This window comes from Anomaloglossus baeobatrachus, chromosome 11 (assembly GCF_048569485.1).
Source record: "Anomaloglossus baeobatrachus isolate aAnoBae1 chromosome 11, aAnoBae1.hap1, whole genome shotgun sequence".
In the NCBI taxonomy this organism is placed as follows: Eukaryota; Metazoa; Chordata; class Amphibia; order Anura; family Aromobatidae; genus Anomaloglossus; species Anomaloglossus baeobatrachus.
Genome location: NC_134363.1, coordinates 51,980,588 through 51,996,666, shown reverse-complemented (window position 1 = coordinate 51,996,666; position 16,079 = coordinate 51,980,588). Strand labels below are relative to the sequence as shown.

Here is a 16,079-nt window from a genome sequence, read left to right as displayed (position 1 = left end):
GGGCTGGTAAGCCACAACCTTCGGTTGTGGACTTTTTATTACACTCTCAGGGCATTCTACAGGAGTGTATTCTTGCTGCAGAGCTTCCACCTCAGCAGCATGTCTGTCACCCGAAGCAAGGCTGCAAACATGTACGCTATATGCACTGCATGTAAGCTCATTCTGCCAGAGCCAAGCACATACCCACATTGTGATGCCTGTGCTAACATGGTTGTGTCTCAGCCTGGAGCCTCCTCAGGGGTCCCTCCGGCTGCTCCGGCCCCGGTGGCTGAACCCCCCGCTTGGGTAGCTTCCTTTTCACAAGCTATTTCCCAGTCTTTTGCCGACTCCATGGGGCAGCTGTCCCGGACACTGCTGACCATGCATCAGCCCCCGTCCCAGGGTGTTTCTGCTACTCCCAGCTCTGCAGAGCTCTCAGAGCAGGTCCTAGGACCCCGTCCCCCTAAACGGAGACGCAGGGACCCTTCTCCTTCCTCTTCCCACGGCTCTGATTCACGTGCCGAGGTGCAGGGCGAGGAGGATTCGTTTACTGTGGGCTCAGACGCTTCCTCTTTGTACCCCATTGACTTGTCTGAGGGTGATGCGGATGTTAGTGACTTGATTGCGTCCATTAACTCCGTACTGAACCTCAACCCACAAGAGTCAGAGGAACAACCCTCTCTGGTAGAAATACACCAGTTTACCTCACCTAAGAGAGCTAGGAGTATGTTTTTTAACCACTCCAGCTTTCACACCACTGTTACCAAGCCCAGGGCCTGTCCTGACAAACGTTTTCCGAAGCGTAGTTCAGATGACCGTTTTCCTTTTCCACCAGAGGTGGTTAAGGAATGGACCCAGTCCCCAAAGGTAGACCCTCCGGTGTCCAGAATCTCAGCCCGCACAGTCGTAGCGGTGGCTGATGGCACTTCTCTTAAGGATCCCACTGACCGCCAGGTTGACCTTCTGGCCAAGTCTGTATATGAGGCGGCAGGAGCCTCGTTCTCCCCGTCTTTTGCGGCAGTGTGGGCTCTTAAGGCAGTCTCTGCCTCTGGCGGAGATACATTCCCTCTCCAGGGACTCTATTCCTGAGATGGATGCCTTAACTTCTCAAGCTTCGGCTTTTGCATCCTACGCCATGTCTGCCATCCTGGAGGCTTCTCACCGCACGGCGGTGGCCTCCGCTAACTCCCTCGCGATCCGCAGGATCTTGTGGCTTCGAGAGTGGAAAGCAGACGCTTCCTCTAAGAAGTACCTTGCGAGTCTCCCTTTTGCTGGGTCTCGGCTGTTTGGGGAACAGCTGGATGACATAATTAAGGAAGCTACTGGCGGGAAGAGCACTTCCTTGCCACAAACTAAAGCCAAGAAACCTGTCCAGGGCAGGAACCAATCGAGGTTTCGTTCCTTTCGTTCCTCTAACTGGTCATCCTCTAAGCCCTCGACCTCGTCCACTACCGCAGCCAAGGATCGTAAATCCAACTGGCGCGCAAACCCGCGTCCTCAAAAGACCGGAGGAGCCGCTGCCACTAAGGCAGCCTCCTCGTGACTATCTGGCTGCGCCAGCAACGTCCTTGGTCGGTGGCAGGCTCTCCCATTTTGGCGACGTGTGGTTTCAACACGTCTCCGATCAATGGGTGCGGGATATCATCTCCCACGGCTACAGGATAGAATTTTCTTCCAGCCCGCCAAACAGATTTTTTCTGTCCACCCCCCCCCTGCTCCAAAGCCGCCGCCTTCTCTCAGGCCGTGGCATCCCTGCAGGCCAACGGTGTAATTGTTCCGGTTCCCACCCGGGAACGGTTCAGCGGTTTCTACTCAAACCTCTTTCTAGTTCCCAAAAAGGACGGTTCCTTCCGGCCCATCCTGGATCTCAAGCTTCTCAACAAGCATGTTCAGGTGCGGCACTTTCGCATGGAATCTCTGAGATCGGTCATTGCCTCAATGACCCAAGGAGATTTTCTGGCATCCATCGACATCAGAGATGCCTATCTGCATGTGCCTATTGCGGTTTCACACCAGCGTTGGCTACGCTTTGCGATCGGAGAGGAACATTTCCAATTCGTGGCTCTCCCCTTCGGCTTAGCCACGGCCCCTCGAGTATTCACCAAGGTCATGGCAGCAGTGGTTGCGGTCCTGCACCTCCAGGGGTTGGCAGTGATTCCTTACCTGGACGACCTTCTAGTCAAGGCCGCATCCAGTGCAGACTGCCAGCGGAGTGTCTCTCTCACTCTCGCCACGCTAGTTCAGTTCGGGTGGCTTGTCAACCTGCCCAAGTCCACTCTGATCCCGACCCAGGTGCTTTTGTACCTAGGGATGCAATTCGAGACTCTGCCGGCACTTGTCAAGTTGCCCTTAGTCAAACAGCAGTCCCTTCGTCTGGCGGTGCGCTCTCTGCTGAGGCACCGCCGTCATTCCATCAGACACCTCATGCAGGTGCTGGGTCAGATGGTGGCGTCCATGGAAGCGGTTCCCTTTGCCCAGTTCCATCTGCGTCCCCTGCAGCTGGACATTCTCCGCTGTTGTGACAAGCGGATCTCTTCCTTGCACAGGCTGGTGGCTCTGTCATCACAGACCAGGAGCTCCCTTCAGTGGTGGCTTCGGCCCCTCTCTCTGTCACAGGGACGCTCCTTCCTGACTCCGTCCTGGGTGATCCTCACCACGGATGCCAGCCTCTCCGGTTGGGGAGCAGTATTTCTCCATCACCGAGCACAGGGCACTTGGACTCCGTCCGAATCAGCCCTCTCGATCAATGTGCTGGAGATCAGAGCTGTGTTTCTAGCTCTCCTAGCTTTTCACCACCTGTTGGCGGGCAGGCACATTCGAGTTCAGTCGGACAACGCGACAGCGGTTGCCTACATCAATCACCAGGGCGGGACTCACAGCCGTCTGGCGATGTTGGAGGTTCAACGAATCCTCCAGTGGACGGAGGACTCCAAGTCCACCATATCTGCAGTCCACATCCCAGGCGTGGAAAACTGGGAGGCCGATTACCTCAGCCGTCAAACCGTGGACAGCGGCGAGTGGGCCCTGCATCCGTCAGTGTTCAGATCAATCTGCCGCAAGTGGGGCACTCCGGAAGTGGATCTAATGGCATCCCGGCACAACAACAAGGTTCCGGTTTACGTGGCTCGCTCCCACGATCCTCAAGCCTTCGCAGCAGACGCACTGGTTCAAGATTGGTCTCAGTTCCGTCTGGCCTATGTATTTCCACCTCTAGCGCTCTTGCCCAGGGTTCTGCGCAAGATCAGAATGGAGGGCCGTCGAGTCATACTCATTGCTCCGGACTGGCCCAGGCGAGCTTGGTACCCAGACCTGCTCCGTCTGTCCGTAGAGGTGCCGTGGCATCTCCCGGACCGCCCAGACCTTCTCTCTCAAGGTCCGTTCTTCCGCCAGAATTCTGCGGCTCTCAGATTGACGGCGTGGCTCTTGAGTCCTGGATCCTGACGGCTTCAGGCATTCCCTCTGAGGTCATCTCCACCATGACTCAGGCTCGGAAGTCTTCCTCGGCCAAGATTTACCACAGGACTTGGAGGATTTTCCTTTCCTGGTGTCGCTCTTCCGACCATGCTCCTTGGCCGTTCTCCTTGCCGACCATCCTGTCTTTTCTACAGTCCAGTCTACAGCTAGGACTGTCCCTCAATTCCCTCAAGGGACAGGTGTCAGCTCTGTCGGTATTGTTCCAGCAGCGTATCGCCCGACTGGCTCAGGTGCGCACCTTCATGCAGGGCGCATCTCACATCATTCCTCCTTACCGGCGGCCCTTGGATCCCTGGGACCTTAATCTGGTCCTCACGGCCTTACAGAAACCCTCCTTTGAGCCTCTCAGGGAGGTCCCCTTGTTTAGACTTTCACAGAAAGTTGTTTTTCTAGTAGCCATAACTTCTCTCAGGAGAGTTTCTGATTTGGCTGCGCTCTCTTCGGAATCCCCCTTTTTGGTGTTTCACCAAGACAAGGTGGTTCTTCGTCCGACTCCGGATTTTCTCCCTAAGGTGGTGTCTCCTTTCCACCTTAACCAGGACATTTCATTGCCTTCTCTTTGTCCGGCCCCTGTGCATCGCTTTGAAAAGGCGTTGCATACCTTGGATTTGGTGCAGGCGCTCCGAATCTATGTGTCACGCACCGCCGTTTTTAGGCGGTGCACCTCACTTTTTGTGCTAACCACTGGTCAGCGCAAGGGTCTCGCTGCTTCTAAACCGACCCTAGCTCGTTGGATCAGGTCGGCTATCACCGATGCCTACCAGTGCTCTCAGGTGCCTCCCCCGCCAGGGATTAAGGCGCACTCGACCAGAGCTGTCGGTGCCTCCTGGGCTTTCAGGCACCAGGCTACGGCTCAGCAGGTTTGTCAGGCTGCCACGTGGTCCAGTCTGCACACTTTTTCGAAGCACTACCAAGTGCATGCTCATGCTTCGGCAGATGCGAGCTTGGGCAGACGCATTCTTCAGGCGGCTGTCGCCCATTTGTGAAGTTAGGTTTTGCCTACTTCTCAGTTTGGTTTATTCCCACCCATGGACTGCTTTGGAACGTCCCATGGTTTGGGTCTCCCATAAGGAACGATAAAGAAAGAGAATTTTGTTTACTTACCGTAAATTCTTTTTCTTATAGTTCCGACATGGGAGACCCAAACCATGGGTGTATAGCTTCTGCCTCCGGAGGACACACAAAGTACTACACTCAAACGTGTAGCTCCTCCCTCCGGGCTATATACACCCCCTGGATGACAATCTACCCAGTTCAGTGCAAAAGCTGAAGGAGGACATCCACCCATAAGTAGAGATAGAGTAAAACTCGGAATAACCGGAACTCTGTCTACTAACAACAGCCGGTGAAACACACGGAACAAAAAACCGCCAACAGGCAACAGGGAGGGTGCTGGGTCTCCCATGTCGGAACTATAAGAAAAAGAATTTACGGTAAGTAAACAAAATTCTCTTTTTTTTTCACCAAGACAAGGTGGTTCTCCATCCGACTCCGGGTTTTCTCCCTAAGGTGGTGTCTCCTTTCCACCTTAACTAGGACATTTCATTGTCTTCCCTTTGTCGGCCTCTGTGCATCGCTTTTAGAAAGCGTTGCATGCTTTAGATTTGGTGCGGACGCTCCGGATCTATGTGTCACGCACCGCTGTTCTTAGGCGGTGCACCTCTCTTTTTGTGCTGACCACAGGTCAGCGCAAGGGTCTCTCGGCTTCTAAACCGACCCTAGCTCGTTGGATTAGGTCGGCCATATCCGATGCCTACCAATGTTCTCAGGTGCCTCCCCCGCTGGGGATTAAGGCGCACTCGACCAGAGCTGTCGGTGCCTCTTGGGCTTTCAGGCACCAGGCTACGGCTCAGCAGGTCTGTCAGGCTGCCACTTGGTCTAGTCTGCACACCTTTTCGAAGCACTACCAAGTGCATGCTCATGCTTCGGCAGATGCGAGCTTGGGCAGACGCATCCTTCGGGTGGCTGTCGCCCATTTGTGAAGTTAGGTTTTGCCTACTTCTCAGTTTCTGTTTATTTCCCACCCATGGACTGCTTTGAGACGTCCCATGGTCTGGGTCTCCCATAAGGAACGATGAAGAAAAAGAGAATTTTGTTTACTTACCGTAAATTCTTTTTCTTATAGTTCCGACATGGGAGACCCAGCACCCTCCCTGTTGCCTGTTGGCAGTTTTCTTGTTCCATGTGTTTTTCACCGGCTGTTGTTGTAGACAGAGGTTCCGGTTATTCCGGGTTTTACTCTATCTCTACTTATGGGTGGATGTCCTCCTTCAGCTTTTGCACTAAACTGGTTGGATTTGTCATCCAGGGGGTGTATATGCTCGGAGGGAGGAGCTACACTTTTAGTGTAGTACTTTGTGTGTCCTCCGGAGGCAGAAGCTAAACGCCCATGGTCTGGGTCTCCCATGTCGGAACTATAAGAAAAAGAATTTACGGTAAGTAAACAAAATTCTCTTTTTTGCACTCCCCAGATAAAGTAAATCTAGTGCATTAAAGTCTGAAGGATTGGACGCCATTTTTACACTATTTCTAGCACGGTCTCCTGAACCTTTGTATATCTCCTATAGCCGGTGTCCCCTTTCTTTTCACAGTCTACACCATCACCCTCTGCGGATCTCCTGAACCTGAGGACCGCACCTGTTACAGGATCAGCCGCACCAAATGCTGGCAGCCTCCTGGTGGATGTGTTTTCGGATAGTCCATCTGCCGGCTCCTCACTAGCTCCTGGGACAGAGGATAATTTTCTCAGGTACGGATATTAGCTAGTAGTTTTCAAAAATTAATATAATTGTGCCTTTTTTTATTATTTTTTTTACTTTTATTTTTAAAGGAGTTTTCCAAATAAATTAATAATATAATATTATTAATTATTATTAGTATTATTACATATATGTGTGTGTGTGTGTATATGTATGTATGTATATATATGTATGTATGTATGTATGTATGTATGTATGTATAAAAATATAATTAACAGTCGTCGGGGGCTGCCATTTTTATTTGCTAGTTAGTGTTGTTAGAGTAAATACAGCTGCTCCAGGGCATAGGGTCTGACAATGACAAAAGTCTTTAATCTCTTATGCTCTGGCCGGACCAGTGTAAACTGGGCCAAGGTCATAGCTGTAGGTGTAGCTTGGCACCATATTATTGTAGCCCAGTGCTTTATACTAGGTTACAGTTTCCCTCTGTCACCTGTATTTGCTGTGATCTGAGAGAAGCCGTCATGTCATTGTGGCTGCTCCTCTCTGATCACAGTAGTGAGCAGGCATCGGGGTTTCGATGGTGACTCAGAAGTGAGTACACATCACCAAATTAAATTTTTTCTGGTGCCTGGTTTTGGTGAGTGCTCACTGCTCATTACTGTGATATGAGCACTACCATGTCATGACTGCTGTGCTCAGATCACTGTAGTTGTTTGCTGAGCTGTGCATCTGATACTGTCTACATGTCATGTGTGTGATACAGTCTATTGAGCTGTGTATCTAATCCTATCGTGCAATTACTGTGATCTGGGCTTTGCAGCTGCAATGACATGACTGCTCTGCTCAGAATTCTGTGACGACCATCCGGTATCACTTTGCAGTCACTGACAAAATGTCTCTGCACTGTGATCCTAAACGTCATCCTTTTTTGGAAACGCCAAAAAGAGGACAGGGGGAGGGACGGTCACACACATCCAAACTGATCCCGCCCACTTTTACTGCAGTCGTAAGGCGAGCTAGCATTACACTAGGTTTTTATGGCAAATGACTTTGTGTTTGAAAGATCAAAACTTTTATAACTATTTTATATATCTTATTCCATAACATATTGGAAAAATATTAATTGAAAATAGTAAATCATTCCATTGTCAAAAAAACTTGCAGTACCAAGAACAGCAGCTACAATATGTGTGGTGCTGTGTCTGGTAAACAAGAAGATCAGAGCACCACTGCCCCTTTAATTATTGGATTGGTTGTGGGGTCTGGGTGTAGGACCCCCATTGACCTAATTGTGTACCAGGTTTGAAAGTTATTCTCTACGGGACCGCTGGAGATAGCCAAGCGCAGCATTCGACTAGTCGTCTAGTGTGCTCAATCGGATCCTCTCCCTTAGATCAGGAAGTTACCCCCCATCCCATGGGTAAGGGTTAGCTTCCAAACTTTGTACAACCTATTTAGGAGTATTAAAATCCTTTCATCTATAACGCAATAGAATAAAATATTGAAATGCAAGATCTGAGCTACCTAGATGGTGCAACAAAATGCTGGTAACGTGTTGCTGCGTGGTCCACCTACGGCCCCCAGATGGATGACTCCTACCTGGTGCCGCGTCCCCTTTACACTGCTGTGTGTCTGTCTGTCCACTGTCTAATTGCATGTCCGTCTCCTGTATTTTTCCTTTGTCTTTGTGTTTTTTTCCCCTCTTGTCTTGCCGCTGGTGGGATTGTGTCTTGTCTGTGTCTGTCTTGCTGTGCCTGCCCGTGCTTTGGATGGTGTACACACAGTGACTTGGAGCCGGCGGCTGAGAGTCCCTCGTCTTTGTTGGTGGATGCAGCCCAGCCTTCAGAGTAAGGGCTGATTCAGTAACATTTATAGCATGCCGGGTACTGATCATGAGCCATAAAGACATCATTGGGAGCGCTTTAAAATATGCAGGTAACTACGACCTGTTAGGTCAGGCCTAAAGGAAACATGAAGAGCTCCCGTCCAGTCCCAGTGAGCTTGCAAGGAGTGGTAGCCCCATCTCTGAGCCTTCCTCCTGGGAGACAAAGGGCTACTGCTTCCATTACTGGTGGGGTCTTTAGCAATCAGTCACTGTCCTGTGATTGAGAAACGACCCCTTTAAGGTTAAGATTGCGGACTCTTTCTATGATGCACTGGTGGGTATTAAGTTGAGTTGGTGCTAGTTGATTTGCAGGACCTGGTCCATCGTGCACGTCAAGGTCTGTGGCCGCCAGCCTGGAGTCTTAAGAATGGCCTCCTACCTTGGAGCATCTGCGGCTCTTTTGACGTCGTGACAGGCCTGGTAATCAAAACTGGTAGGTAAGAGGAGGTTCTTGGGGTACCCAATTACTGACGTGCCCAATGGAGCCAGTCCTGCAAATCAGTTTGCAAGGACACATTTAATTTTGTTGTCTCATGATCCCTTTTATTATTAATTCATAATAAGGTACAGTATTTCCGGATTGTAAGACGCACTTTTTCTTTGTCGCTCCATTGGGAGACCCAGACAATTGGGTGTATAGCTTCTGCCTCTGGAGGCCACACAAAGTATTACACTTTAAAAAGTGTAACCCCTCCCCTCTGCCTATACACCCTCCCGTGGACCACGGGCTCCTCAGTTTTATGCTTTGTGTGGAAGGAGGCACACATCCACTCATGCATTCTCATACTTAGTTATGTCGGTTGGAAGAAAAGAGGGCCCCCACGGGGCCCCCGGCATGTTCCCTTCTCACCCCACTATGTCGGCGGTGTTGTTAAGGTTGAGGTACCCATTGCGGGTACGGAGGCTGGAGCCACATGCCGTCTCCTTCACCATCCCTTATGCGGCTCTGGGAGAAGTGGGATCCTGAGCGGTCATCCATTTGCTGGGACCGTGCTCCATCCGCAGCCCCTGGTGGAACCTGCCGGACCGGAGCCTCTTCAACCCCAGGGACCGGGCCCTGCAACTTAAAGGTACTCTGTGTCCCCATAGGGGACCGTACAGAGAGCGCACCTTCCTCCCGGAAGCCGCGGTAGTTGTAAAACTGAGGAGGCCGGTGGACTTCCGCGCCGACCGTGCCTGCTTGTCGGGCGCGGCCTCAAATTTAGTCCCCGGCTTCACCGCGGCCTAGTCGCGAAAATCCCGCCCCCGGGCCTGCCTGTCAGGGGTAAGGGCGGGATTACCGACATGACGTCGGATGTGAGGGCTGGAGCATCCTGCATGTCTCCCTCCCCCCTCACTGACCACTGTGGGGACCCCTGATTCCCGCTCTTTGCTGGCGCCGCCCTCGGCCCCACTCCTCCCCCGAGAGCTCCGGCGGCCATTTTCTGGCATTCTGCCGGTGGACGCTTCTCAGTGAACACAGCTCGGCGGCTCCGGGGGATCCAAGACAGGGAATCTGGAGGACACACTCCGCTCGTTAGCGGTCGGTAAGCCACACCGGTCACCCGGTGCTGGCCCCCCTAGGGTGCCGGAATAGATACATATATATATATAATAGATATATATCTCTGTTCGGTCAGGCTGTATACCCTTTTCCCATATACCCTCAGTGATCACTCTCCTAGGAGACAACAGCATGTCGTCCACAAGGAGCAAAGCTACTAAGGCACAGGTTTTTTTCGCGGCCTGTACCTCTTGTGGGGCTATGTTGCCTGCGGGATCCACCTACCCCCACTGTGAGCAATGCTCGACTCCCGCCACGCTTGCTCAGCCGGAGCCTCGGGCACTGGGGGGCCCCTCGGCTCATGTAGACCCCCTGCTCCCCCTGAGCAGGCTGCAGGGACAGAGTCACCGGTGTTGGCCTCTTTCGCTGAGAAACTCTCTCAGTCTCTTTATCAATCCATTGCACAGTCTATGGACAAATGGTCTTCTAAGCTCCTTGAGGCATTGCAGTCCAGACCGGACCTTTCACAGGCCCCGGCCCCTGTTAGCTTGTCTCCTCCAGGCCCCTCTCGGTCCGCGCCGCTGCTTTCCCAGGTTAGCCCCTAGGTCTCAGGCGGAGGACTCCTGTCCGGACCGCAGTCCCAGACCGGCTAAGCGGTCTCGCTGGGACTCTTCCCCGACTTCCTCACGCTGCTCGGGATCCCAGCTTGAGGACTCTCAGGAAGACGAGGCGGACGTGGGAGCTCAGGGCTCTGACCCTGGCTTCGCCCTTAACCTTTATACACCTGAGGGGGACGCCTTAGTAAATGATCTTATCTCGTCCATCAACCAGGTGTTGGATCTCTCTCCCCCGCCTCCTGCAGAGGAGTCGACTTCTCAGCAGGAGAAACACCAGTTTCGGTTCCCCAAACGTACGCGTAATACGTTTTTTGATCACTCTAACTTCAGGGATGCTGTCCAGAAGCCCAGAACGGTCCCGGACAAGCGCTTTGCTAAACGGCACACTGACACGCGTTATCCCTTTCCATCTGAAGTCGTTAAGGGTTGGGCTCACTCTCCCAAGGTGGATCCTCCAGTCTCCAGATTGGCTGCTAGGTCCGTTGTGTCTGTTGCAGATGGCTCATCCCTGAAGGATGCCACTGACAGACAGATAGAGCTCTTGGTGAAGTCCATCTATGAGGCCACGGGCGCGTCTTTCGCCCCGGCCTTTGCAGCCGTGTGGGCTCTCCAAGCAATCTCGGCTTGTCTGACTGAGATTAATGCTGTCACACGGAATTCTGCTCCGCATGTTTCGTCTTTGACCTCTCAGGCATCAGCCTTTTCGTCCTACGCCATGAACGCCGTCCTGGACTCCACTAGCCGTACGGCTGTAGCATCTGCTAACTCCGTGGCAGTCTGCAGGGCCATGTGGCTGCGCGAATGGAAAGCAGACTCGGCTTCCAAAAGGTTCTTAACTGGTTTGCCCTTTTCTGGCGACCGTTTATTTGGCGAACGATTGGATGAGATTATTAAGGAATCCAAGGGAAAGGACTCCTCCTTACCCCAGTCCAAACCTAAGAGACCTCAGCAGAGAAAAATCCAATCGAGGTTTCGGTCCTTTCGTCCCTCCGCCAAGCCCCAATCCTCTTCGTCCAACAGGCTGGAGAAAGGCCAGAGGAACTCCTATGCGTGGCGATCCAAGTCTCGCCCACAAAAGGCCGCAGGAGGCACTGCCTCCAAGACGGCTTCCTCATGACTCTCGGCCTCCCCTGACCGCATCCTCGGTCGGTGGCAGGCTCTCCCGCTTTGGCGACGCCTGGTGGCCACATGTTCAAGACCGATGGGTGAGAGACATTCTGTCTCATGGTTACAGGATAGAGTTCAGCTCTCGTCCTGCGGCTCGTTTCTTCAGAACCTCTCCGCCCCCCGCTCAGGCCGACGCACTTTTTCAGGCAGTGGACGCTCTAAAGATAGGAGTTGTGATCCCCGTTCCCCTTCAGGAACGTGGTCGCGGATTTTACTCCAACTTGTTCGTGGTGCCAAAAAAGGACGGGTCATTCCGTCCCGTTCTGGACCTCAAGCTACTCAACAGACATGTGAGAACCAGACGGTTTCGGATGGAATCTCTCCGCTCGGTCATCGCCTCGATGTCACAAGGAGACTTCCTAGCATCGATCGACATCAAGGATGCTTATCTCCATGTGCCGATCGCACCCGAACATCAACGTTTCCTGCGTTTCGCCATCGGGGACGAACACCTTCAGTTCGTGGCATTGCCTTTCGGCCTGGCGACAGCCCCACGGGTTTTCACCAAAGTCATGGCATCCGTCGTGGCGGTCCTGCACTCTCAGGGCCACTCGGTGATCCCCTACTTAGACGATCTCATAGTCAATCTCTTCTTCTGAGTCAGTCACACCCCTTAAGACGCCTCATGCACTTCCTGGGGAAGATGGTGGCAGCTATGGAGGCAGTGCCGTTCGCGCTACCCCCAACCTGGGCTGTGGTCACCATGGACGCGAGCCTGTCAGGTTGGGGAGCGGTTTTTCTCCACCACAGGGCTCAAGGAACCTGGACCCCGATAGAATCGTCCCTTCAGATCAATATCCTGGAGATAAGGGCAGTATATCTAGCCCTATTGGCTTTCCATCGGTGGCTGGAGGGCAGGCAGATCCGTATCCAGTCGGACAACGCCACTGCCGTCGCCTACATCAACCACCAAGGCGGCACTCGCAGTCGTCAAGCCTTCCAGGAAGTCCGGCGGATTCTGCAGTGGGTGGAAGCCACAGGCTCCACCATCTCCGCAGTTCACATTCCGGGCGTAGAAAACTGGGAAGCAGATTTTCTCAGTCGTCAGGGCATGGACGCGGGGGAATGGTCTCTGCACCCAGACGTGTTTCGAGAGATCTGTCGCCGCTGGGGAACGCCGGACGTCGATCTCATGGCGTCACGGCACAACAACAAGGTCCCGGCCTTCATGGCACGGTCCCAGGATCACAGAGCTCTGGCAGCGGACGCTCTGGTCCAGGATTGGTCGCAGTTTCGACTGCCATATGTGTTTCCCCCTCTGGCAATGCTGCCCAGGGTACTACGCAAGATCCGGTCCGACTGCCGTCGCGCCATTCTCGTCGCTCCAGACTGGCTGAGGCGGTCGTGGTATCCGGATCTGTGGCATCTCACGGTGGGTCAACCGTGGGCATTTCCAGACCGCCCAGACTTGCTGTCACAAGGCCCGTTTTTCTAACTGAATTCTGTGGCCCTCAACCTGACTGTGTGGCCATTGAGTCCTGGCTCCTAGCGTCTTCAGGGTTATCTCAGGATGTCATTGCCGCCATGAGACAAGCCAGGAAGCCAACGTCCGCCAAGATCTATTACAGGTCTTGGCAAATCTTCCTATCCTGGTGCACTGATAACGGTTTTCCTCCATGGCCGTTTGCCTTACCCACTTTTCTTTCATTCCTTCAATCTGGAATGGACAAGGGTTTGTCCCTCGGCTCTCTCAAGGGCCAAGTATCGGCGCTCTCCGTGTTTTTTCAAAAGCGTCTAGCCAGGCTTCCGCAGCTACGCACGTTCCTGCAGGGGGTCTGCCACATGGTCCCACCTTACAAACGTCCGTTGGAACCCTGGGATCTTAACAGGGTTCTGACAGCTCTTCAAAAGCTGCCTTTTGAGCCGCTGCGGGATGTCTCTCTCTCCCGTCTTTCTCAGAAGGTGGCCTTCCTAGTGGCAGTCACATCACTTCGGAGAGTGTCTGAGCTTGCAGCGCTGTCATGCAAGGCTCCCTTCCTGGTTTTCCACCAGGATAAGGTGGTTCTGCGTCCTGTCCCGGAATTTCTCCCTAAGGTGGTATTCCCTTTTCATCTAAATCAGGATATATCCTTGCCTTCCTTTTGCCCTAATCCAATTCACCAGTGTGAAAAGGATTTGCACTCTTTGGATCTAGTGAGAGCACTCCGGTTCTACGTGTCTCGCACGGCGCCCCTCTTTGTCCTTGTCGCTGGCCAGCATAAGGGTTCTCAGGCCTCCAAGTCAACCTTGGCTAGGTGGATCAAGGAACCGATTCTCGAGGCCTACCGTTCTTCCGGGCTTCCGCTCCCTTCAGGGCTGAAAGCCCATTCTACCAGAGCCGTGGGTGCGTCCTGGGCATTGCGGCACCGGGCTACGGCTCAGCAGGTGTGTCAGGCAGCTACGTGGTCTAGTCTGCACACTTTCACGAAACACTATCAAGTGCATACCTATGCTTCGGCAGACGCCAGTCTAGGTAGGCGAGTCCTCCAGGCGGCGGTTGCCCACCTGTAAGAGGGGGCTGTTTTCGGCTCTTTTTATTGAGGTATTCTTTTACCCACCCAGGGACTGCTCTTGGACGTCCCAATTGTCTGGGTCTCCCAATGGAGCGAGAAAGAAAAAGGGAATTTTGTTTACTTACCGTAAATTCCTTTTCTTCTAGCTCCTATTGGGAGACCCAGCACCCGCCCCTGTTTCCTTCGGGCTGGTTGTTCTTTTGTGTACACATGTTGTTCATGTTGAATTGTTCTTTTGGTTCATGGTCTTCAGTTCTCCGAACATCCTTCGGATTGAATTTACCCTAGACCAATTTATATGTTTTCTCCTTCCTGCTTTTGCACCAAAACTGAGGAGCCCGTGGTCCACGGGAGGGTGTATAGGCAGAGGGGAGGGGTTACACTTTTTAAAGTGTAATACTTTGTGTGGCCTCCAGAGGCAGAAGCTATACACCCAATTGTCTGGGTCTCCCAATAGGAGCTAGAAGAAAAGGAATTTACGGTAAGTAAACAAAATTCCCTTTTTTTCACCCAAAACTGGGAGTGCCTCTTACAATGCGTATATGGCTTACCAGGGCGGCGATGGTGGAGTGGGGTCATAACAGGCAGGGTTGGCGATACTGAGGGTGTCACTGCAATGTCGTCGACAGCGGCAAGTGCATTGAGCTGACTGTGGGCTATATTGAATCACCCGCGTTGACACTATGAACTTCAAGAAAATGGCTGCGGAGGCCTTTTGAAGTCCATTGTGTCAACCGTTGGAGATTCAATGGAGCCCGCAGTCAGATCAGGCGCCCGCTGCCTCAGTGACATTCCCACACCCCCGTCCTGTGACCCACCTCTTTAATGACACCGTCGCAGCACGCCGACAGATCAATGGCGCCCGCCACAACACCCCTGAAGCTGCAATATCGCCGACCCTCCGTCCATTGACCCTCCTGAGACGCAACACCCCCTCCTCTGATCCCCCAGCATTGCCAACCCTTCGCCTGTGACCTTCCTCCACCACCGCCGCTCCCCCCTGGTGAGCATTAGGGATTAAGATGCACGAGCATTATAAGACGGACCCTCATTTTAACATTACATTTTTTTTTTCCTATTTTCCTTTAAATTTGGGGTGCGTCTTATAAACCAAAAAATATGGGAAATTTTTGTATTTACATGCAGAGAACAGTAATACCGCCCATTTATAATAATGGTCTCTTCCTCTTCCAGTTGCCCCTTTTTTCCCCTTAATTCTCGTGGTCTATTAATGGTGGGACTAACGCTTTTCATGTTTCTAACAAATACATATAATTTTTTTTTCTCTCCTTTTTGGTTGCGTCCTCCTCCTCCTCTTCTCCTTTCCCATTCTTGTTTTCCTCCTCTCCCTCCTCCTCACTTTCAGCTCTGGCTCTGCTGCTTCCGAGGATCCTGCTTTACCTATCGCTGAGGCTGATGAGCTCCTAAACAAGTAAGACAGGCATGTGTACTCCTGCGTGTGTCCTCCCTTAGGTCGGCACTGCCCCTCTGCGGGGCGATGCGTATGATGTACCCATAGGCTGCATGTAATGCAACAAGGAACAAAAGACGACACCTTGGAGGCAAGATATTCGAGAAGCCTTGTGTGATGGTATAACGGGTCCACAAATGTGTCTGCTGTCCGTTTACCGGCACACTTTGCCGTGTCTCCTTATTTTGACGTGGTGTCTACTTGAGGACGGAACAGTGTAATAATATTTCTTCATTGTTCCTTATGGGAGACCCAGACCATGGTGTATAGCTTCTGCCTCCGGAGGACACACAAAGTACTACACTAAAAAGTGTAGCTCCTCCCTCCTAGCATATACACCCCCTGGATAACCAAATATAGCCAGTTCAATGCTTTGTGTTCAGGAGGCACACATCCACACATGCATTCTCATCTGATTTTGATTTTTGGAATTTTGCTTTGGGAATACCGTATTTTTTTGGATTATAAGACGCACTTTTCCTTCCAAAAATTTGGGAGGAAAAAAGAGGCGTGCGTCTTATAATCCAAATGTCCCTTACCGGGAGGTGGTGGAGAGGGGTAGTAGGAGGTAGGGGCAATTCTGGGGACTGTGGGGCGCTGTGCTACGGGCGAGGAGACAGGGGCCATCCTGAAAATGTCGGCAGTGCGGGCTTCATACAATGGCACCCTGATTCGGCGCATGCGCAGACTGAGCTCTCGGCTCAAAATCTCATCTGCGCACGTGCCGCCTCCGGCCCATTGATGTCCCAGCAGCGGACTTAAGGAAAATAGTGCATGCTCAGATGATATCTCTGCTTGTCATTGAGCCG

General features: G+C 52.5%; 1 protein-coding gene across 3 annotated transcripts in view; it reads left to right on the top strand.

Annotated features, from left to right (window-relative positions):
• The window catches only part of LOC142256663 (AP-2 complex subunit alpha-1), a 225,657-nt gene that overhangs the window by 146,402 nt on the left and 63,176 nt on the right, over positions 1-16,079 (top strand). The window contains exons 15-17 of one of the 3 annotated variants that reach the window (XM_075328478.1): positions 6,045-6,202; positions 7,940-8,002; positions 15,166-15,231. In XM_075328478.1, the coding sequence (XP_075184593.1) occupies positions 6,045-6,202; positions 7,940-8,002; positions 15,166-15,231 (287 nt within the window). The remainder of the gene's footprint in view (positions 1-6,044; positions 6,203-7,939; positions 8,003-15,165; positions 15,232-16,079) is intronic. The other 2 variants (XM_075328479.1, XM_075328480.1) reach the window with 2 other exon arrangements.